The sequence below is a fragment of the Chionomys nivalis genome, chromosome X (genome assembly GCF_950005125.1).
Source record: "Chionomys nivalis chromosome X, mChiNiv1.1, whole genome shotgun sequence".
NCBI classification, from domain to species: Eukaryota; Metazoa; Chordata; class Mammalia; order Rodentia; family Cricetidae; genus Chionomys; species Chionomys nivalis.
This window is the reverse complement of record NC_080112.1, coordinates 69,298,513-69,317,320: the sequence shown is the minus strand read 5'-3', so window position 1 is coordinate 69,317,320 and position 18,808 is coordinate 69,298,513. Positions and strand designations below refer to the sequence as shown.

At 40.2% G+C, this 18,808-nt stretch overlaps 1 protein-coding gene across 2 annotated transcripts in view; it reads right to left on the bottom strand.

Annotated features, from left to right (window-relative positions):
- Positions 1-509: 509 nt before the first annotated feature.
- The window catches only part of Kif4a (kinesin family member 4A), a 104,860-nt gene continuing 86,561 nt past the window's right edge, over positions 510-18,808 (bottom strand). For both annotated transcript variants that reach the window (XM_057760005.1, XM_057760006.1), the window contains exons 21-31: positions 17,565-17,720; positions 17,356-17,456; positions 15,601-15,730; positions 13,635-13,805; positions 12,992-13,099; positions 11,491-11,568; positions 10,738-10,836; positions 10,088-10,261; positions 3,817-3,933; positions 1,415-1,537; positions 510-1,191 (exon numbers count right to left, since the gene is read on the bottom strand). In XM_057760005.1, the coding sequence (XP_057615988.1) occupies positions 997-1,191; positions 1,415-1,537; positions 3,817-3,933; positions 10,088-10,261; positions 10,738-10,836; positions 11,491-11,568; positions 12,992-13,099; positions 13,635-13,805; positions 15,601-15,730; positions 17,356-17,456; positions 17,565-17,720 (1,452 nt within the window). In that variant the 3' untranslated portion in view covers positions 510-996. The remainder of the gene's footprint in view (positions 1,192-1,414; positions 1,538-3,816; positions 3,934-10,087; positions 10,262-10,737; positions 10,837-11,490; positions 11,569-12,991; positions 13,100-13,634; positions 13,806-15,600; positions 15,731-17,355; positions 17,457-17,564; positions 17,721-18,808) is intronic.

The following is an 18,808-nucleotide window of genomic DNA, read 5'->3' as shown; positions in this document are numbered from 1 at the left end:
TTATCCCAGGCATTTGCTATAGTATGGGGAAGCCGACACTCTATTTTCTTCTATGTAAAGTACAGGCTCCTATCAACCTCGAGCATGTTTTGGTGAGAAGCAAATACAATTATGGCAGGAATGTGGCAATGGCCATGCCATTCCTACTTCCTAGAGCAGCACAGCAGAGAAAGGCAGTGCCATGCTGTGTGCCAGGCTCCAGGAAAGGGTAGGAAGCTGGGGCAGGGTGTAGCTCTGTGACAGAATGCTTGTCTGACATGTCCAAAGCCCTGTGTCAATTCCTATCCCTGTAAACAAAACACAACACCGAACAAACAAAACACTAGGCAGACTTCCTAGACGAAGGAAATATCCGGATTGGTGGGGAAATTGTAATAGATCCCCTTAACTGTTTTCCCAGGGGGCTGAGGAAAAAGTGTTGGAATTTTATTTCTTCCTCTAACAAAAAAGGATCTCCTTTAAGAGCTAAGGTTTATTTATTTTCTTAACATTTAAAAATGTTTCATTCACTTTAGCAACATGACAGACAGTTGAAGTTCCTGTTAAAATCCAGAGTTGGAATGGAGCAGCCCCACTCCTGAGTTGCGGTGACGGAGTTGAGTCAGGTCTCCATCCTGCACGAGGCTCCTCCATTAAGCTGACATGACCATGAGAGAGGAACATCTTGGCCTCTGCTGCATGAGGAGACAACTCAATTGCTTGCAAAGAAAGAGCTAGATTGTGCTGGGGTTGGGTGTCCTATGAGTCAGTCATCAGGAAGGTCAGTTAGTTCTTTCCAACAGATGGTTCAGCACCTTCTGGAGAAGAAAAGTAGTTGTTTGGAGTAGACAGAAAAGGTCAACATTCAGCAAAGGTCCTCTTCCTTTCAGTGACACTTTTTTTCCTTTTTTCAAAAGCAAAACCTAAAAGCTACAGAAGTCTTTAGCACCCTTCCCCTCTGAGCTGCACCCTGAGAATGTGTCCAGGACAGACAGAAGAGAGACTATGACCATAACCTCAGTGGGACTCTTCCTGAATAGGAGAACAGCCAGAGAAGAAGCTGGTATTGCTGGCTAGAGCTCGCTTCTTCTTCTTGCTTGTGACCTTATTTTCTTGTGATTCTGAAGGTCTCAGTTCTGGGTGGTCAGAGGAAGGAACAAAAGCAGGCCTGCCCAGCAGCACCTGATCTGCATCATATATCTCTTTTAGGATCTAGGAAAGACAGAGACAGAAATGAATAGACGGGCCCAGCTGAGCCACTACAAAGGTTCTATACAACCCCTACAAATGCTCTCTATTAGATAACACACTCCAGCCAGCACCCAGCAATTTGATTATATCTTTCTTCACAACTATCTCCCATGGGCTTCTATCATAGCTAATGCAGAAAAGGATGCAAACACAGTTTTTTCATGTTTTGAATTTAGCCACCCACCTTGCTACTGGGAGTTGTACAGACAGGGTTGAAGAAGCTTAATCCTGAGGTCACCTCTGTAGGGTCTTCCAGTTTAAAGGAACTTTCAGAATCCTGGGTTTGCTCAGTAGCATCTAAGTTATCCTGAAATCAAGCAGACAGGCTTATTATAATTTAGCTCCCTGAGTTACAAAATAGCCTGTTCCTCTTCAGTCAGGGAAGTCCCAGCTCTGAGGACTTGATCAGCCCATTACTCAAAGCAAACCTAAGGGAGCTACTGTTCAGAGAAGCCATAGGGCTTAACATGTTCTGTCCCCAAAGAAATGAGTTTGTGCTTAAGAGGTGAACTCCCTACACAAAGAAACCCTGACTCAAAAAAAACCAAAAAAGGAAAAAAAAAAACAACAACAAAAGAAAATATCTTCAACTTAAGGCAAATTTTAGGCCGGGTAGTGATGGCGCACGCCTGTAATCCTAGCACTTGGGAGGCAGAGGCAGGTGGATCTCTGAGTTTGAAGTCAGACTAGTCTACAAAGTGAGTTCCAGGACAGCCAGAGTTGTTACACAGAGAAAACCTGTCTCAAAAACAAAAAACAAAAACAAAAAAACAACCCAAACCAAAATAACAACAAAAAGGAAGAGGTAGCCTCCAAGGACTTATTCATGTCTAGAATGAGACATATGGTGAAGGGAACTTTAAAATTAGGCCGAGCTGGGTGTGGGGGTATATAGCTTACTACCAGGATTTGGAAGGCTGTGGCAGAGGGATGACAAGTTTGATACAACCTGGGGGAATTAGCAAGACCTAGTCTCAAAGAAAATTATAAAAGAAGGAAAATGAGGTCAAGCTTTGGCTATTTCTTTTTTTTTTTTCTTTTTTCTTTTTTTGGTTTTTCGAGACAGGGTTTCTCTGTGGTTTAGGAGCCTGTCCTCGAACTAGCTCTTGTAGACCAGGCTGGTCTCGAACTCACATAGATCCGCCTGCCTCTGCCTCCCAAGTGCTGGGATTAAAGGCATGCGCCACCACCGTCCGGCTGGCTATTTCTTTGATTAAAGTTCTTCTGCCTATAACCTGCAATAGCACCTATAGGAGGCTCTCCGCATTAGTATTTATTTAGGGTACAGAAGTCATTTGGGTCATAAGGTGACTTTGCACAGAATTAGGATTAAAACTGGAGTGGTTTGTTGTAAAAAACAGCTGGATTGAGATCCAGGAAGCCTGAGGTTTAATCTTAGTTGTCAGGACAGCTATATATCAGGCAAGTAACTTCAGTTTGCCTCTGGAATTTAATTTCTTCTTTTGTAAAATGGAAACCTTGCCCCAAATCAGTGGTTTTCTTTAACTGAAATTCTGTCTGTCTGTCTGTCTATTTATTTTAGTTTCTCGAGACAGGGTTTCTCTGTAGCTTTGGGACCTGTCTTGGAACTAGCTCTTAGAGACCAGGCTGGCCTCGAACTCATGGAGATCCACCTGCCTCTGCCTTACAAGAGCTGGGATTAAAGTTGTGTGCCACCACTGCCTGGTTTTAACTGAAAATATAAGGAGAGGCCCAATGTGAAAGTAAGTGAAGAGCAAATTGTTTTGATGGAAATAAAATTCTAAAGGTTTCAGGCAGAGACCCTTTTATGCTGCAGCTTCAGGGTTCTAGAATCCTAAATGAAAAACCATGAGAACAGTGAACCCTTACAGGCCTCCATTATGTCTCTGAGTTTTAGCCTGACCTATACATAACTTACTTAGCTTAGAAGTCTTCGAAATAAAAGGCCCAAGCCCAGACTATTCCTGTGCAAATGTTCAGAAATGCACGATGAATGTTCATTATACAGTACACTTGCAAGTCTTGTATTATGTGTCAAGAGCTGTGGCCAAGATTTCTTGCCATCGGATTAAGCAGGTATAAGGCAAGTACAGAGACTGAACCTGGTTGCTGCTGCTCTTTTCAGAGAACATTTTGTTTCCCGGAGTTTGCTCTTCCTGGGACTAACAGAAGGACAGCTACGTTAATTTGCTTCACAACGCGCTTTTCCCAGAGTCATGGAATGCTCGGTTCCCATACAGCCTACTAACAATTGTCTCAAGATGCCAGAAGGATTCACTTCCTTTTTGGAAACTGCTATCTCAGTACATGGCTTTCACAATTCCAAGTAAGCTTCTGGACTAGTTTGATCCTGTGTCTCTGTAACCTGTAAGTTCTTGCTTTCCTGTTCCTTGTTCCTGTTTCAGAAATCATGCAGAAGCTTCTCCAACAAGGCTAGGGGTGGGGACTGCATACCTAAGGAGTGAAATGTTTCTTTCTGGGTACAGAGGAAGAAGTGTAGGGATTATTGTTAGGAGATTCCAGGTTTCAGGGCAGAAGGAGCAAAAGGCTAGAAACTCTGGAGAGGTCTGAAGAGATGGTGAGAAGAAGCAATACTGATCTTACTTGGCTCTGCTGTCGGTTCCGACACTTTGTGGGGTCACAGCTGCAAGCCACATTACAGTCTGACCTTTGCTTTCTGCATCCACATTGCTTGTTCCCACACCAGCCTTTGCAGGAACACTGCAAAACAGGTTTGTGGGAAGACACATTACTGAAAGGATTAGATTCTAAAGTACCTTTCCTTCATATGCAAGTCTTTTTAGAAACAAGAGAAAAGAGCCACCATCTCTACCAAACCAGTCCCTTTCATTAACCAGGATCACCAGGAACCACCATAGGTTAACTAAGAGCAGGTTACACCAAACAATGAAATGCTCTATTTTAGGCAGTATAGCTGAAGAAAGATAAGTGGGCTGTCCTAACACCCTTCTCTCGTGACAAGTACTGGGTCACTGTGACAAATACTAGTCACAGTTTCACGCTCAAAGACCATGCTAGTACAGTTAGGCTTATTTAGGGACAGAGTCAAGTTGTTCTGCATTTTGTGACCTACTTAACTGTACTTTCTTTCAATGCACATTTCTACACTTTGTCCAGTGTCAGCTAGGGCTTTGTCCTGAGCACTAACTCATCTTCAATATCACCAAAGATAGGAATTAAAATCATTTATATTTGAAACTGCAGTTTTCACAGCACACACATGCAGTACACACACACACACACACACACACACACACACACACACACACACCCCTTATAGTCAATTTGTTTATTGGCTCTAATGATGGCAAAAAGCTGAAAGGATGACTAATAGGTAAGATAACAAAAATCACAATCTAAATATTTTGACAGGCTGGAATTATAGGCTGAAAGTAGAAAGAAAGGATACAATAGGAATAAATACAAGATTGGCATCTGGGCTCCTCCAAATCAGCTGTTTAAATACAATATATGGAGATCTAGCTTAAAGTAGTTTGCACGGTGGGTCAAGGCAGCTCAGATCTTTAATCCCAGCACTCGGGAGGCAGAGGCAGCTAACCCAATCTACATGGAGAATTTCAGGCCAGCCAGGCCTACACAGTGAGACCAAAATCAATCCAATAGTATGGTGGTTAACAAGTCCTGAGATTACAGTTGTCAGCGCTTTTTTTCCTGGTGACATCTGTGGACTTATCCTGAATTTATAATAAAATTCAAGATCTTAAGGGCCTTACACATAAGAACTATCATCTTTGTTCTGTAGCTATATAGGAAACCCACAATAACACTTTTTTGATCAGGAGGATAATGTATATCATCCTATAAAATTTTAAAGCCCAAGGCTATATACAATATTCCATCATGTAGATACGTCAGTTTGTTTAACCAGTCCCCTAATGATAGATACTAAGATAGTTTAGAAAGAAAAAAATTCGCTATTACAAATCATGTTTAGTGAATATCCTTGTACACATATGGAATCTAAACCATACATACAAGGCAAGGCCCTCAAATTCTGGCCCAAGTACACCTAACTTCACCTTTCCCACTTCTCAATGCATGACCGTCACAATGGCCTTTTCAGGTATGTGAACCTCATCCCACCCTGAGGTCTTTTCATTTGCTCTTCCCTTTTCTTCTCTCCTTTACTCTTACTTCTCTCACTTTCTTTTCGCGACTTAGGCTGGCACTACATAGCCCAGGTTGGTCTCGAACTTGTAATTCTTCTGCCTTAGCCTCTAGAGTGCCAGGAATACAACTATGTCCCCCCATGCCTGGTGCTCCTCATTTTGTTTAGATCTCATCTTAACCATCTGCTTCCCAAACAGCCTTTCCCCTCCCCATTATCACTTTAACTTCACTATGGAGTTTTGTTTTCTTCTCTATCACCATTCAGAACTACTTTGTTTTTCTTGATACTATCTCTTTTCCTACAAGAATATGTTCACAACGATAAAGTTAAATGTATTCTCAGAAATATGCTCATTCCTGGCAAAAAGCTACTTAGAAAAGATTCTTGATGATTATTTCTTTAGTATGAATTACTATGTGAGTAATTCTGGATCAAAGAATAGGAACGCTTTTAATATATGTGTTACCGAAGTGAGCATGACGGAATATTTTTAAAGTTTCTGATATTTTCAGGTTACCTTCCAGAACAGGTATACCAAGTTATAATTCTAGTAGCATTAAATAAGAATTTCCGTCTTAGTCACTTTTATCTACAAGATACATTATAATAAATTAAAAAATCCCTTTAGCTACTTTGAGCAAGACAAACAAAATATAAGAGTTTTATGAGCCGGGCGGTGGTGGCGCACGCCTTTAATCTCATCACTCAGGAGGCAGAGACAGGCGAATCTCTGTGAGTTTGAGGCCAGCCTGGTCTACAAGAGCTAGTTCCAGGACAGGAACCAAAAAAAGCTACGGAGAAACCCTGTCTCGAAAAATCCAAAAAAAAAAAAAAAAAAAAAAAAGAGTTTTATGATCTGTCTTCTAGACATTCCTTCAGCATGGCCTTGAACCATTACAGCATCCTAGGTCCTTTGTCCATTTGTGGCTCATGTAAAGGCTTCAAAAATGCTCTTTTTACCCTGCCAGCATTTCTCTATTTTATCACACGGGATGATGCAAATGATATCTGAAGGGCCGTCATGAGTGATTAGAATTTTTCATAGCCATAACCTGGTGAAAGGATTTATAGAATAGCACACTTACACACGGAAGGAACACTTTCTAAAATCTAATAGCATACAGCAGCTGGCTGCTTTTGAACCCATAGACTTCTGATTTTGCTAGTCTTCAGGCAAGCAGAGACTAGAGACGGGCACTTGGTAGTGATGATGGTAGAGCTGAATGCTCATGAATATCTGACAGATGCGCCAAACGAATGTCATATGCCTTTGCTATGCCTCCATCTTATTCTCTCTCATCCCAGGAAGCAGATTACAATGCCAGAGAAGGACTTTGACACAACTGTACGGAAACTGCATATCTCAAGAGATAGCACGGACAGGACGACTCCTAGGTTTGCCTTCTCAGCACTTACTATACATGAGAAATCTCTGCAGGAGCTAGGGAGGTGGCTCAGTGGTTAAGAGTGTTTGCTGCTTTTCCAGAGGACCCAACTTCAATTCCCAGATCCAAAGGATCCAATGTGCTCAAACTGGAGCTTCTATGCCTCTGGGCTCGAGCACCTGTACACATGTGGCATTCACCCACACAGACCCACGCATATACACGAGAAAAAAAATCTCTGGGGAACTTTTCTAAAACTTCAAGTCCTACCTCAGATCAACTCATCCCAGGTTCTATTTTTTAAAGAGCTCCCCTGAGAAAAACTAGGGTTGAGATGGTTGTTTGACAGTCTGTAACTCTAGTAGTAAGTTCAGTATGTCTCAGAAGAATAAGATCTGGTCAAATTTTAAACTCAAAGAATAAAGAATACCAGAGCAGGACTTAAGAGGCATGGCTTTTATCCCTAAATTTAATATTTGGCATGACCATGGAAAAGTCACTTCCGATTTCAGCTCTACTCTCTCCTTAGCACAGAAGAGACAATATCTGTTCCCTTTTGGGCACATATGGTAGCACACATCTGTACTGGGAGGCCCAGGCAGGAGGATCATGATTTTGAAGCCACCCTGAGCAACATAAGGAGTTCAAGGCCAAACTAGTTACCCTAAGATCTTGTCTCAGAAAACAGAGCAAAACAAATAAAGATGTGCCCCCAACACAGGTGACAAATGCAAAAAAGTTAAATGTGGATATAGCTCAGTGGTAGAGCATTTGACTGCAAAATATTTAAAGATGCTTTCAGTGCTTTAATAAAAATATATAATTATTTTATCCCTTACAAGGTGATTTTTATATATTTTTAAACTTCTAATATACAATATAACATTATATAAAGGTAGTATTAAATTTTTCACTAGTCCTTGAACTCAAGACATTAGTACTGGACGTAATCTACTCTTGTTTAATCTCTTCATTGTACACATAAGGGAATGCAGGCTCAGGGAAATTAAGTACCTTGCTCAGTTACTCAATGAACTATTGATAAATTCCAGACTAGAACCCATGCCAATTTACCTTCTGAGTTGTTACTCAGTCTACTATAGCAAGTGACTTATCATTTAGCATCTCCTTAGCAAGGAAGACATTAATTCTGGAAAAGCCATCCTTTTGGTGTCTGCTATAGTATTTTTTCTAGTAAGCACAAGAAAGTGATTAGAGCTGCCATCTTCAGCTGGGTTGAAGCAACAATAATAAAGATGGCCTTCATGTATAGCTAATGTGTCTTCCAAGCAGTCTGATCAAGAGTGGACATGGCATCTAAATATTTTGAGGTTGTTAAATAGGAGAGTCCACTTGATCTCTTTAAAGTCCATGCATAGCCACTTACCAAATTATAAAGAATCACTTCCCAGTGTTAGAGCAACAATGCTGCTGATAAGCTTTTTCAAGAGCAAGTGTATCCATAATTGTTTCATACCTGCAAACTCCTTTCCAAAGGTTTTAGGCCCTCTATCCTTTTGTTTTTATGTATGTTTCTGAACTCTGTCTCTATAACTTAGATGCCCATTTAATCTACATTTAGCTCACACTGTTACTTCAATCATAATAGTATAAATATTGGTTGAGGAAATAAACAAAAGACAGACATTGGGGGCTAGGGAGATAGCTTTGTAGTTAAGAGTACTTGCTACCTTTGCGGCGGACCTGGACTTGATTTCCACACCCAAATGGTGGCTTACAACCATATGTAACTCCAGTTCTGGGACATCTGATGCCCTCATCTTACCTTCGCAGGCAACAAGCATGCAAATAGTGTGCACACAAACGTGCAGGTGAAACAGTACACATACATACATCGAAAGTTAAAATCCTGCTTCATTTTGTGTAAGTGTCTCAACACTCTGCTTTAAGTTTTTGATATCTATGATTTATTGTGCCACAAATGTTCTCTCTCTTGTCCTCAACACTATCTTTGCCACAACAGTCACCTCCTTCAATGTCATCTCCTTTATCTACACTTCTTCTGATTGGCTTTAAAAACCAAAACCCTCCCAATTATTCTTCCGGACACGAATGCACTAAAGTTCTCAATATGCTTCTTCATATTTCTTGTCTGGATTCCTCCATTAGGTTAGAAGCTCTCTGAGGGCACAGTATGCTGCATTATCCATGTCACCACCTGACCAACAGTGACACCACCTGTCCGTTTGTTCCTTATGGTCTGCTTCACTTAACTTTGCTTTACAAAACTGGTCAAATCAAGTTTATTTCAAGGAAGCCAGTAAGTTAAATTAGGAGCCATTCTTTAAGAAGGTGGTTACAGAGCACAGGAGGACTACTGATGCAGCATAGTATTTTGGAAATTAATGTTTCAGTATAAAACACCTGTATTTAGTAATTATGGAGCACTAACATTGTGGAAGTACACCTTAAAGTCAGGACAGTTTTTAGCACTCAAGAGGTAGAAGTAGGAGGACTAGGTATTGATCATCACCCTAGGCTACACAAGCACTCAAGAGGTAGAAGTAGGAGGACTAGGTATTGATCATCACCCTAGGCTACACAATGAGTTCAAGCCTAGCCTGGGATTATATAAGGTATCATGTCTAAAACAAAGCAAAGCAAAGCAAAGCAAAACAACACCCAAGTCAGATTATTCCTAATTAGCCTTAACTTAGCATGTTTGTTCTTATCTTTTTCCATAATTCCACTTGTTCCTTAGCCTAGTAAGAAAAAAAGGAAAAAGACCACAACAGGCAAGGAAGATAAAGTACCCACTTCAGTTTCGGGTCCAAGGTTTTTTTTAAAACACTAATGTGACCACCATAATATGGTGAAAATAAACTAGATCTGGGAGTCTAAACACTAAATTTCAAATACTGACTATCACTTATTTTGGTGACCATGGGCCAATTCACTTTCCTCTTGTGGATCTGAAGCCTATCTGTAAGATGCAAACCATAAATACCTCTCTGGATTTGTTTATAATTATTAAAAGATGATGTGTAAGAATGGTTGGTTAAACTATAAAAAAAGCTGTACAACATGGACTGGGATGATCACTTGGGTATCAGCTTCAGTGAAATGGTACAGAAAGCTAGTATTCATTCAGATTGCCACAATCCTGAACAATCAAAACAAGCCAGCCAACTTGAATACTCGGTGTTCATGCAGCCCTCACAGCTCATACAGAGGTAGTCTGACAAGTTTCCCTTAGAGCTGATGCCTCTGAAGGAGCTCTAAGGAGTTCAGATGCAGGGCAGGGACAAATGTGAGATTCAGAAGCTAGCCCACTGGAGTTAATTCAAATGAGTGAAATTAGAGAGTTGGCTCATACCCCTTGGGTGTTCTTCCTGGACACCTTGACTAATTTTGTTGGTATCCACTCCTCATCAGCACAATCATCACTGTCATTCTCCTGCTCGGTCACAGAATGCTCTGAATAATATTGTAGCTCCTCGATGTCCAAGCTTTCCTCTGGGCATTTGTCTTTAATTCGGCAAGGTTTGGGCTATAGAAAATAAGGCTGTTAATAAAGTTTTTGAAAACGACATATAACATGCTATCATCTCAGTAACTATTGTCAGCAGTATTTACAGAGATTTCAGACTTCTCAAATATATTCCACTTGATTTTGCCAATCACAAAAATTCTGCTTTAGCCTTGCAGAGTCTTTGAAGAGCTAGAAACTGGAGGTCAATCAATCTGAGGGAGGAAGAGAGGACTCATGGTTTAATAAGATAAGCATCTCTGGATGGACAGCTGAACATTGCTCTTTGCTTCTGTTCCTTCTCAGCTATGTTACGTAATAACTGCATGATTGACCACAATTAACCTTCTGAGGAAGCTGAGTGCCTATTTTCCTTACGAGTGTATTCTAGTTTTATTGGGACTCCTTACTCTTATAGCCTTTTACGCAAAACAGGTTTAGTACACTCACTCAAACTTGGGCTATGTAAAGGTATCATAGACAACTGAACATTTTACCTTAGGTGGAATATATTCAAAGGAAGAGTCTGGAGACTGAAGGATAGTTTTCATAAGATGGGGTTTCTGTTTGCTGGCTACTTGGAGGAGGGTCAGTTTCTGTTTGAATAGGAGAGACAAAGTATATAATGTTTTTTTTTTATTTTTTATTTTATTTTATTTTACACGAGGAACTGTATTTTATTTTTTTTATTAACTAATTTATTTATTAAAGATTTCTGCCTCTTCCCCACCACCACCTCCCATTCCCTCCCCCTCCCCCAAAGTATATAATGTTAAGGCAGATTCTGGGAGCGTTCATGGCTAAATCAAAGATTCCAGACCTAGGCTATCCTCCTTGTATATCACAATAAAGTGAGGATGGTTAACAATAGAGTATTTGGAGGACTTTAACTTTCTAAGATCACTATTAGATTAAGGAAAGATATTTAAGGAGGGGTATACTTTATTTTTTGTTTGTTACCATGTGGGTTTTTGAGACAAGGTCTCACTATATATCTTTGGCTGGCTTCGAACTCATAGAGATCTGCCTGCCTCTGCTTCCTGAGTGCTGGGATTAAAACTGCTGGACAAAAACTTGCATTCCAACACTTTGAAATGCATATGACTGGTTCACATAAAACCTTGATGGAGACTTTACAAAATCAGGCTAAATATAGTCATCAAAACTGGGGACTGCTTCCAAGGGTTAGCTAGTCTTGGTGGCAACAAGGGTCTCCTGAGGCTTATCAAGTGGGTGGAACGCCATCTTACCTGCTTGATGGCATTGTTTTCTTGGAGAAGCTGTTGATTTTGCTCACATACTTCTTGCATCTTCCTAAGCTCTTCATCCTATTTCCCGATAGCATAATTATAGATGGGGTTATTTTGGATCGTACACACGAGCTACTAAACAACTCAGACGAAAACACTGCTTTCAAGTGGCTGGTAGATGATTGGTTTTTACATCCCAGGCAGACACACAGAAAGATGTCTCATTCCTTGTTCCTAGGTACTGTGAATGCCTCATATTTCAGTATTCCCCAACATCCCTGAATATACTTGCAGGAAGTAAGCTTTCTTGTCATTTCCCGCTCTCATAGCATCTATGGACATCAGCATGCTGATTCAGAAATCTGCATGTGCTTCTGTGCACCCTTCTCACATAGACTACCTAGTCTGAATGCTACTCTAACAAGCCTGCTTAAACTTGCTAGCACTTAAGGCAACTGAATTCATCTATCTAACTTTAATTTGTCTGGTTATGTCTTAAGGTGTGAAGGGCTAAGGCACTCCCGGACTGACAGTGCAGAAATTAAGATTCTAAGTTGGACTAAAATAGTGCTCTCACATGCTACTAAAGGGTGTGGTGTTCCCGGACTTTGAAAGATTTTAGACCTAGGCATTTTATTAACATGTCAGCCGGGCGGTGGTGGCGCACGCCTTTAATCCCAGCACTCGGGAGGCAGAGGCAGGTGGATCTCTGTGAGTTCGAGGCCAGCCTGGTCTACAAGAGCTAGTGCCAGGACAGGCTCCAAAGCTACAGAGAAACCTTGTCTCGAAAAACTAAAACATGTCAGGTCTTGGCCCTGGCCCAGAACAAGTTCAGAGAGATACATTTGAATGCCTTCAGTATTTTTTAAAATTTACTTGTATTATTTTTAAGTGTATATGAGCACAGATGTCTGTACATGCTGGAGGCTGGGCATGGAATTCCTCCTGAGCTGAAGTTACATGCACATGTGAGCTGCCCGGCATGTGTGTGACAACTCAATCCTCTGCAAGAGCACTCAGTGCTTTTAACTACTAAGTTATCTCTTCAGGCCCCTGCCGTCAAGACTTTAAGTAAATACCATATTTTCCTCAGCTCTGGAGCTTAGGGTTAATAAGGCAAAAGAATCAGGAGGCCTAAGTCTGAAATGGACCCTTCTGTTTTAGTACTGAAAATTAGGTTTTTGTTTTGTTTTATCCTTATTTTTTTGAGACAGGGTTTCTTTGTGTAGCCCTGGCTGTCCTAGACTAGCTCTGTAGATTGGGTTGGCCTCGAACTCACAGAGATCCGCCTGCCTCTGCCTCCCAAGTGCTGGGATTAAAGGTGTGCACCATCACCGCCCTGCCTGAATATCAGGCTATTCTTATTGTAGTTACACTGATTTGCCATAACCAGATTCAACAGGGCCTCAAAAGAATAAAGGCTCTGGTTTGTCATTAATTACTTTCTGCTGCAAGTGCCATGGCTCAAATGGGACAGGACCTTCCATCATGTTTTGCATACCTGACATTTCAGTGTATTCAGCAGCTGCTGTTCCTTTTCACTAACCGGCTCCTCCAGCTGCTTCTCTGCCATTTGGCATTGCTGCAGCTGGCTGAGAAGATACAGCACCTAAAGAAAGACACAAGCACTGGGTGATAAGAAAGGAGTAAGGGGAGAAAGGATGTTATTTAGCTCAAGTAGTGATTCATGTAACTTTTTTGTGAGTTAAAGGTAAAAAATGTCTTCTCATGGTCCAAAGCAATAAGCCTCTTAAAGCTGTTTCTCAGCATGTATCCTTGGGATTGCAGCCAGTGGCTAGAAAAGTCATTTTTGTTTCAGGTTACTTACTTACAAAATGTGAAAAAGACCACATAGCCTTTTGAAAAAAGCTTCATGTGCCATCACTGTTTGTTTACTTATTTATTTTTTTAGATAGTGATAGGGTTTCAATGTAGTCCAGATAGGCTTTGAACTTGAGATGATTCTTCTGCTTTAGCCTCCCAGAATGCTAGGATTACAGGCATCAGCCACCATGTCAGGCATATTCTACTTTTTATTTTTAATTTTTTTATTTTTTTTATATTCTACTTTTTAAAATAATGAACCACCAAAGGCAGTGACAGCCCATGCCTTATCATTAACTTCTTATCTTGCTAAAAGTTACCTTTTCTTGGTTCTGTTGCTCCACTTTGATCAGCTCAGCTTTTAACTCTGTCTCCATCTCAGTAAGATGATTTCGCTCTTCAAACAGCATCTTCTGCATGTCAGTACAGCTGGCCTGGCTCTCCTTCAGGCTGCTCTCGAGCTTACTCACCTGGATTTTGGAGGAGACTAGCTGAAAGGATAAGAGAGAGTCATTCTATTTGAAGAATGATCTGTCTTTCCCCCCATTCACTAAACAAGAAAGGGTCAGTTTTCTTGAAACAGTTTGAGAAAAGTTCTTCCAAAAAAGTCTAAATCCACTCTAATTTTTTACCATGTCAAATAGATTATAATACTGAACTGAAATACTACTATTGGCTTTAAAAGTTTTACTTTTGATGTGTACTGGTGTTTTGACTGCATGTCTGTCTGCACACTATGTACATGCCGAGATCCTGTAGAGGTCTGAAGAGAGGGTGTCAGGTCACCTAGAACTAGAGTTACAGATAGTTGTGAGCTACCACATGGGTGCTAGGAATTGAACCTGGACCCTTTGGAAAAGCAGTCAGTGCTCCTGGGTCACTGAGTCATCTCTCTAGCACCCTAACAGCACTGTTTTATTCCTAGGCCATAAAGTTGATATTTCTACAGAGACAGGTATCTTAGCAGTAGAAGCCACAACTGAAGTCATTTATCTGCTGCTCTGAATAAAGGCAAGGATAGAAACCTAACATGGACAATATCTGACAATTCCAAAATTCTGAAATTCTAAAAAGATCTTAAATCTTAAAGAAGAACTCACAGGACACAGCTTATTGTCAATTCTGTTTCAGAATCTCTGTTCACATGTTCGAACTTGTAGATCTGACAGCTGAAATTGTAGAACTTTCAAGACAAACCTCTTTAGGCAAGACTGGAATGCTGTACTGACCTACTTTTATTTTCACTACTAGTCCAGACAGTGAGCATCATAAATACCAGTACGCATTAGACTAGTCAAGATTCCTTAGTAGACTAAATCTGCTAGCCCAAGATAAAAACGTATAAAGCATAATAATGCTCAAACTTCTGAATTCAGAAACTATATGCTTGTCTTGAGTGATCAATTTTGATTCACTTTCTGGCAGCTTACGACAAAATATATTCAAGATAACAAAGAGGGCTTTTTCTTAAAACGAATCTGTATATGCCAAAATGACTAAGTTTTCTCCTTGAGACTATGTCTCAAATTTTTAAACATACTATCTCAGAGGTGTTTTTCAAAGTAGTACAATACTTCATGCTTACCAGTAACTTCTTTTTCTATTAACAACAGGTCACATTACTGCATACTTGCTATATGTCAGGCATGATGAATATCAATTTATGATATTTTTCTAAGTCACTGTCCTGTCCTTCTTTTTAACCACCTTTCATCTACCAAACTCTTCAATGTTAGTATCTTGGAGTTTTTACCATGAAAAGTAGCTATAGCACTAAGAAAGTATTCCTTCATTTGTCCATAATAAACAGGAGAGACACAGCAATCCCTTCCTTCTATACTATTTCTTCACATGTTCTTCTTATAATAGAAGTAAAATATTATGGGAAGACAAAAAATGGCAAATAAAAGGAAAACAAAAATAGTGATCCATCATAGGAGCAGTTCTTAAAAACAAAGGTGGGATCCAGTTTCATGTACCAAACTCTCAGTTTGGAAGGCAAGAGAAGTAGATGGAGATGGTTTTGCCTTCATAGCATTTTGGCAGCTTAGAATGGCAATAGCTACTACAATGCCTTTGTGTAAAACAGTACTTCATAAATAACAAAACGTAATTCTAAAGCACTAGCTCATCATGTTTCTAAGTAGAAGGTTTCTTTGCTAGCAGTAAAATTTTGTCTTAATAAAAATTAAACTATGAAAAAAAAAAAGAAAAAAGTGTTCCTTACACTTCAACCTACCCAGCCAGGTCCCCTATAACTGTTATCATTAGGAAGAGTAATTTTACCTCTCCAATTAAATATTTTATGGCACATTTGGCTTCCAGAATTGTGGCAATATTCTCCCAGCGTTTTTTCGGCCTATCTTCGCTTTCAGCATCTAGGAGCTTTTGCTGGAGGTCTGCAATCTGAGCATTCCTTCAGGGAGAGAACAGTGAGATTTACTGTGATCAGCCTCAACAGCAAGAAGAAAGGGAGGAGCTCTGAGAAGAAAATTAAAAGACTCTTATATATGGAGTGATCAGTTAAAAAAAATAATAAGCCACCTTATTCAAAGTTTATGTGGTACCTCCAAATCTATAAACAAATGGAAGCCCAAGGAAATATCAAAGTGGATCTAATTTTATTACATATTGGTTGAAATAAGTAGAATATATATATGTAGAGGCTTAGAAAAATTGATTTTTTTCTACCTTTTATTTATATCTCTGTGTATATGTAGGTGTGGGGTAAGCACATCATGGTATGTTACCTGTTAGTTCTTTGTCTCAGTGTCTCAAAATTTTTTACTATGCCAGGTGGCGGTAGCACACGCCTTTAATCCCAGCACTCAGGAAGCAGAGGCAGGCAGATCTCTGTGAGTTCGAGACCAGCCTAGTCTACAAGAGCTAGTTCCAGGCCAAGCTCCAAAGCTACAGAGAAACCTTGTCTCGAAAAACAAACAAAAACAAAATTTTTTACTTCAGTATATATTCTAATTTTTAACCCTCTGTCAGATGTACAGCTGATAAAGATTCCCCCCCCCATTCTATGGGCTGCCTCTACACTGGAATGATGGTGTCCTTTGATGTGCAGAAGCTTTTATTTTTCATGAGGTCTCATCTGCTGTCAAAAGTGTGTGCTTCCGCCGGGCGGTGGTGGCGCACGCCTTTAATCCCAGCACTTGGGAGGCAGAGGCAGGCGGATCTCTGTGAGTTCGAGACCAGCCTGGTCTACTAGAGCTAGTTCCAGGACAGGCTCCAAAACCACAGAGAAACCCTGTCTCAAAAAACCAAAAAAAACAAAAACAAAAACAACAACAACAAAAAAAAGTGTGTGCTTCCTATAAGTTGAAGTGTGTTCACTATTTTCTTCTCTATTGGGTTATGGTCTCAGGTCTGTGATTTATGTGGAGTTTTTTGTGTATGAGAGGAAATAAATAACCTAGTTTCATTCTTCTATATGTAGCTAACAAGTTTGTATAGTGATATTTTATTTGTTTTAATAAATAAAGCTTGCCTGAAGATCAGAGTGCAAAGCAGCCACACTAGTCAGACATACAGGTCAGGCAGTGGTGGTGCACTCCTTTAATCCCAGCACAAGAGAGGAATATAAGGCTGGATGAGACAGAACTCACTCTCCTTTCAGTCTGAAGATTTTGTAGAGGTAAGAGCTCTCTAGTGGATGGCTGCCTTGCTTCTCTGATTTTTCAGCTGGAACCCTAATATCTGTCTCTGGGTTTTATTATTGGTGCTACAAGTTTGAACTGTATCATTTCTTAAAGATGCTGTCTTTGTTGCAGTGTGTATTGTTGGTCTCTCTGTCAAAAAGTTTAAGACCCCCAACTTTGCTTCACAAATGTAAAGAGAGAAGAATGACACTTACCTCACAGAGCATCATAGTGACACAGTCCAGAATGGATTTCAAAATTCCGATACTTTCTGTTTGCTATTGTTTTCCCACCATAAAATCCTTTGAAGAGGACAACTCTTGAATGAGTGGGATGGTGGCACCTATTTGGATTCCAGGCTTAACATTTTATGCTTCAGCTATAGCCCTATTACCTGAGCTCCAGTTCAGTCTCCCGGCTTTCAATCTTCTTTGCAATACAATCTTCTGCTTCTGAATCTTGACTACGCACTTCATCACGTGAGAATGTGCGCCTCTGTAAAGACAGTGGGCAAGAAGGTTAAAAGGAAAGAGTACTCCAAAGCAGTGAGGATTTGCTGGAAATTCTATGTGGTTATTGTTAGCATTTTCCCATGACACTTACTCGGAGTTTAGGAGGTGGATTCTCTTCAAATTGTTTTTTTTCTTTGAGCTGTGCCACATCCTGAGCAAGGATCTTTCTATCTTCAAGAAGGTCATTCAGATGCCGTTTGGCTTCCTCAGTACTGACCATAACTTCAATTTCATTTCCAAGCCAATTCTAGAAGAGAAATCAGTGACGTGTGAGTTGGGCTAGATATAGTTGAACTTAATTTCATTTGGACTAGAGCCTATGAAACCAGAAGTGAGGTTGTTATTTATGTCTATCTCACTAAAACCATTACCTCTCTAAGAACTTTTATCAACAATATCCCCAAAGTCACGAGAGGCTTTCTATAGCAAACTTTTCTCAGCATACTTAAGGTAGATAGGTCTGAACTATAATACTTAGCAGATGAGGTGTACTAAGTACATTTGTGACTTAATGCAAGTGTTTTGGGATAGAGCCTCATTATAAGATGAGAACCATCCATCCATAAAATAATAAAAAAAGTTCTACTATGTTTGTAAGATATTAGTCTGTAGTTTCCTTGTAATGTCTGTATCTGGTTTTGGTTATCCGAGAAAACTACTGACAACCTCATAAGTTGAGCAGCAAAAGTAGTCCTTCTGATTCAGTTGTCTAAAAGACTCTGCACAGAACTAATATCATTTCTTCCCTAAAAATTTGAAAGAATTTGGGCTGGGCGTGGTGGTACACACCTTTAATCCCAGCACTTGGGTGGCAAAGCTAGGCAGGTCTCTGTGAGTTCAAGGCCAGCCTAATCTGTTTAGGGAGTTACAGGTAACCCAGAGACTGTGTGTGTGTGTGTGTGTGAGAGAGAGAGAGAGAGAGAGAGAGAGAGAGAGAGAGAGAGAGAGAGAGAGAGAGAACTAGAAAAGCTATTTGGATTTGTAGGGCTACATAGTTGTTTACTTGCTTGCTTTGTTGTGTTATTTATCTATTTATTTATTTAGGCAGGGTCTCTCTGGCTGTCTTGGAGCTCTATATGTAAACTAGGCTGTCCCCTTGAACTCAGAGATCTGCTGGGATTAAAGGTGTGTATTAGCACACCTGGGCTTTTAAAATTTTTTTATTGATCAAGATTTTCATAGCTGGGCAGTAGTGGCCCATACCTTTAACGTGGGAGGCAGAGGCAGGTTGATTTCTGTGAATGAGGCAAGCCTGGTCTACATAGTGAGCTCCAGGAAGCCAAACCTAAATAAATCTTTTCATATACGACTAACTTAAGGCCACCCTCTACTTCT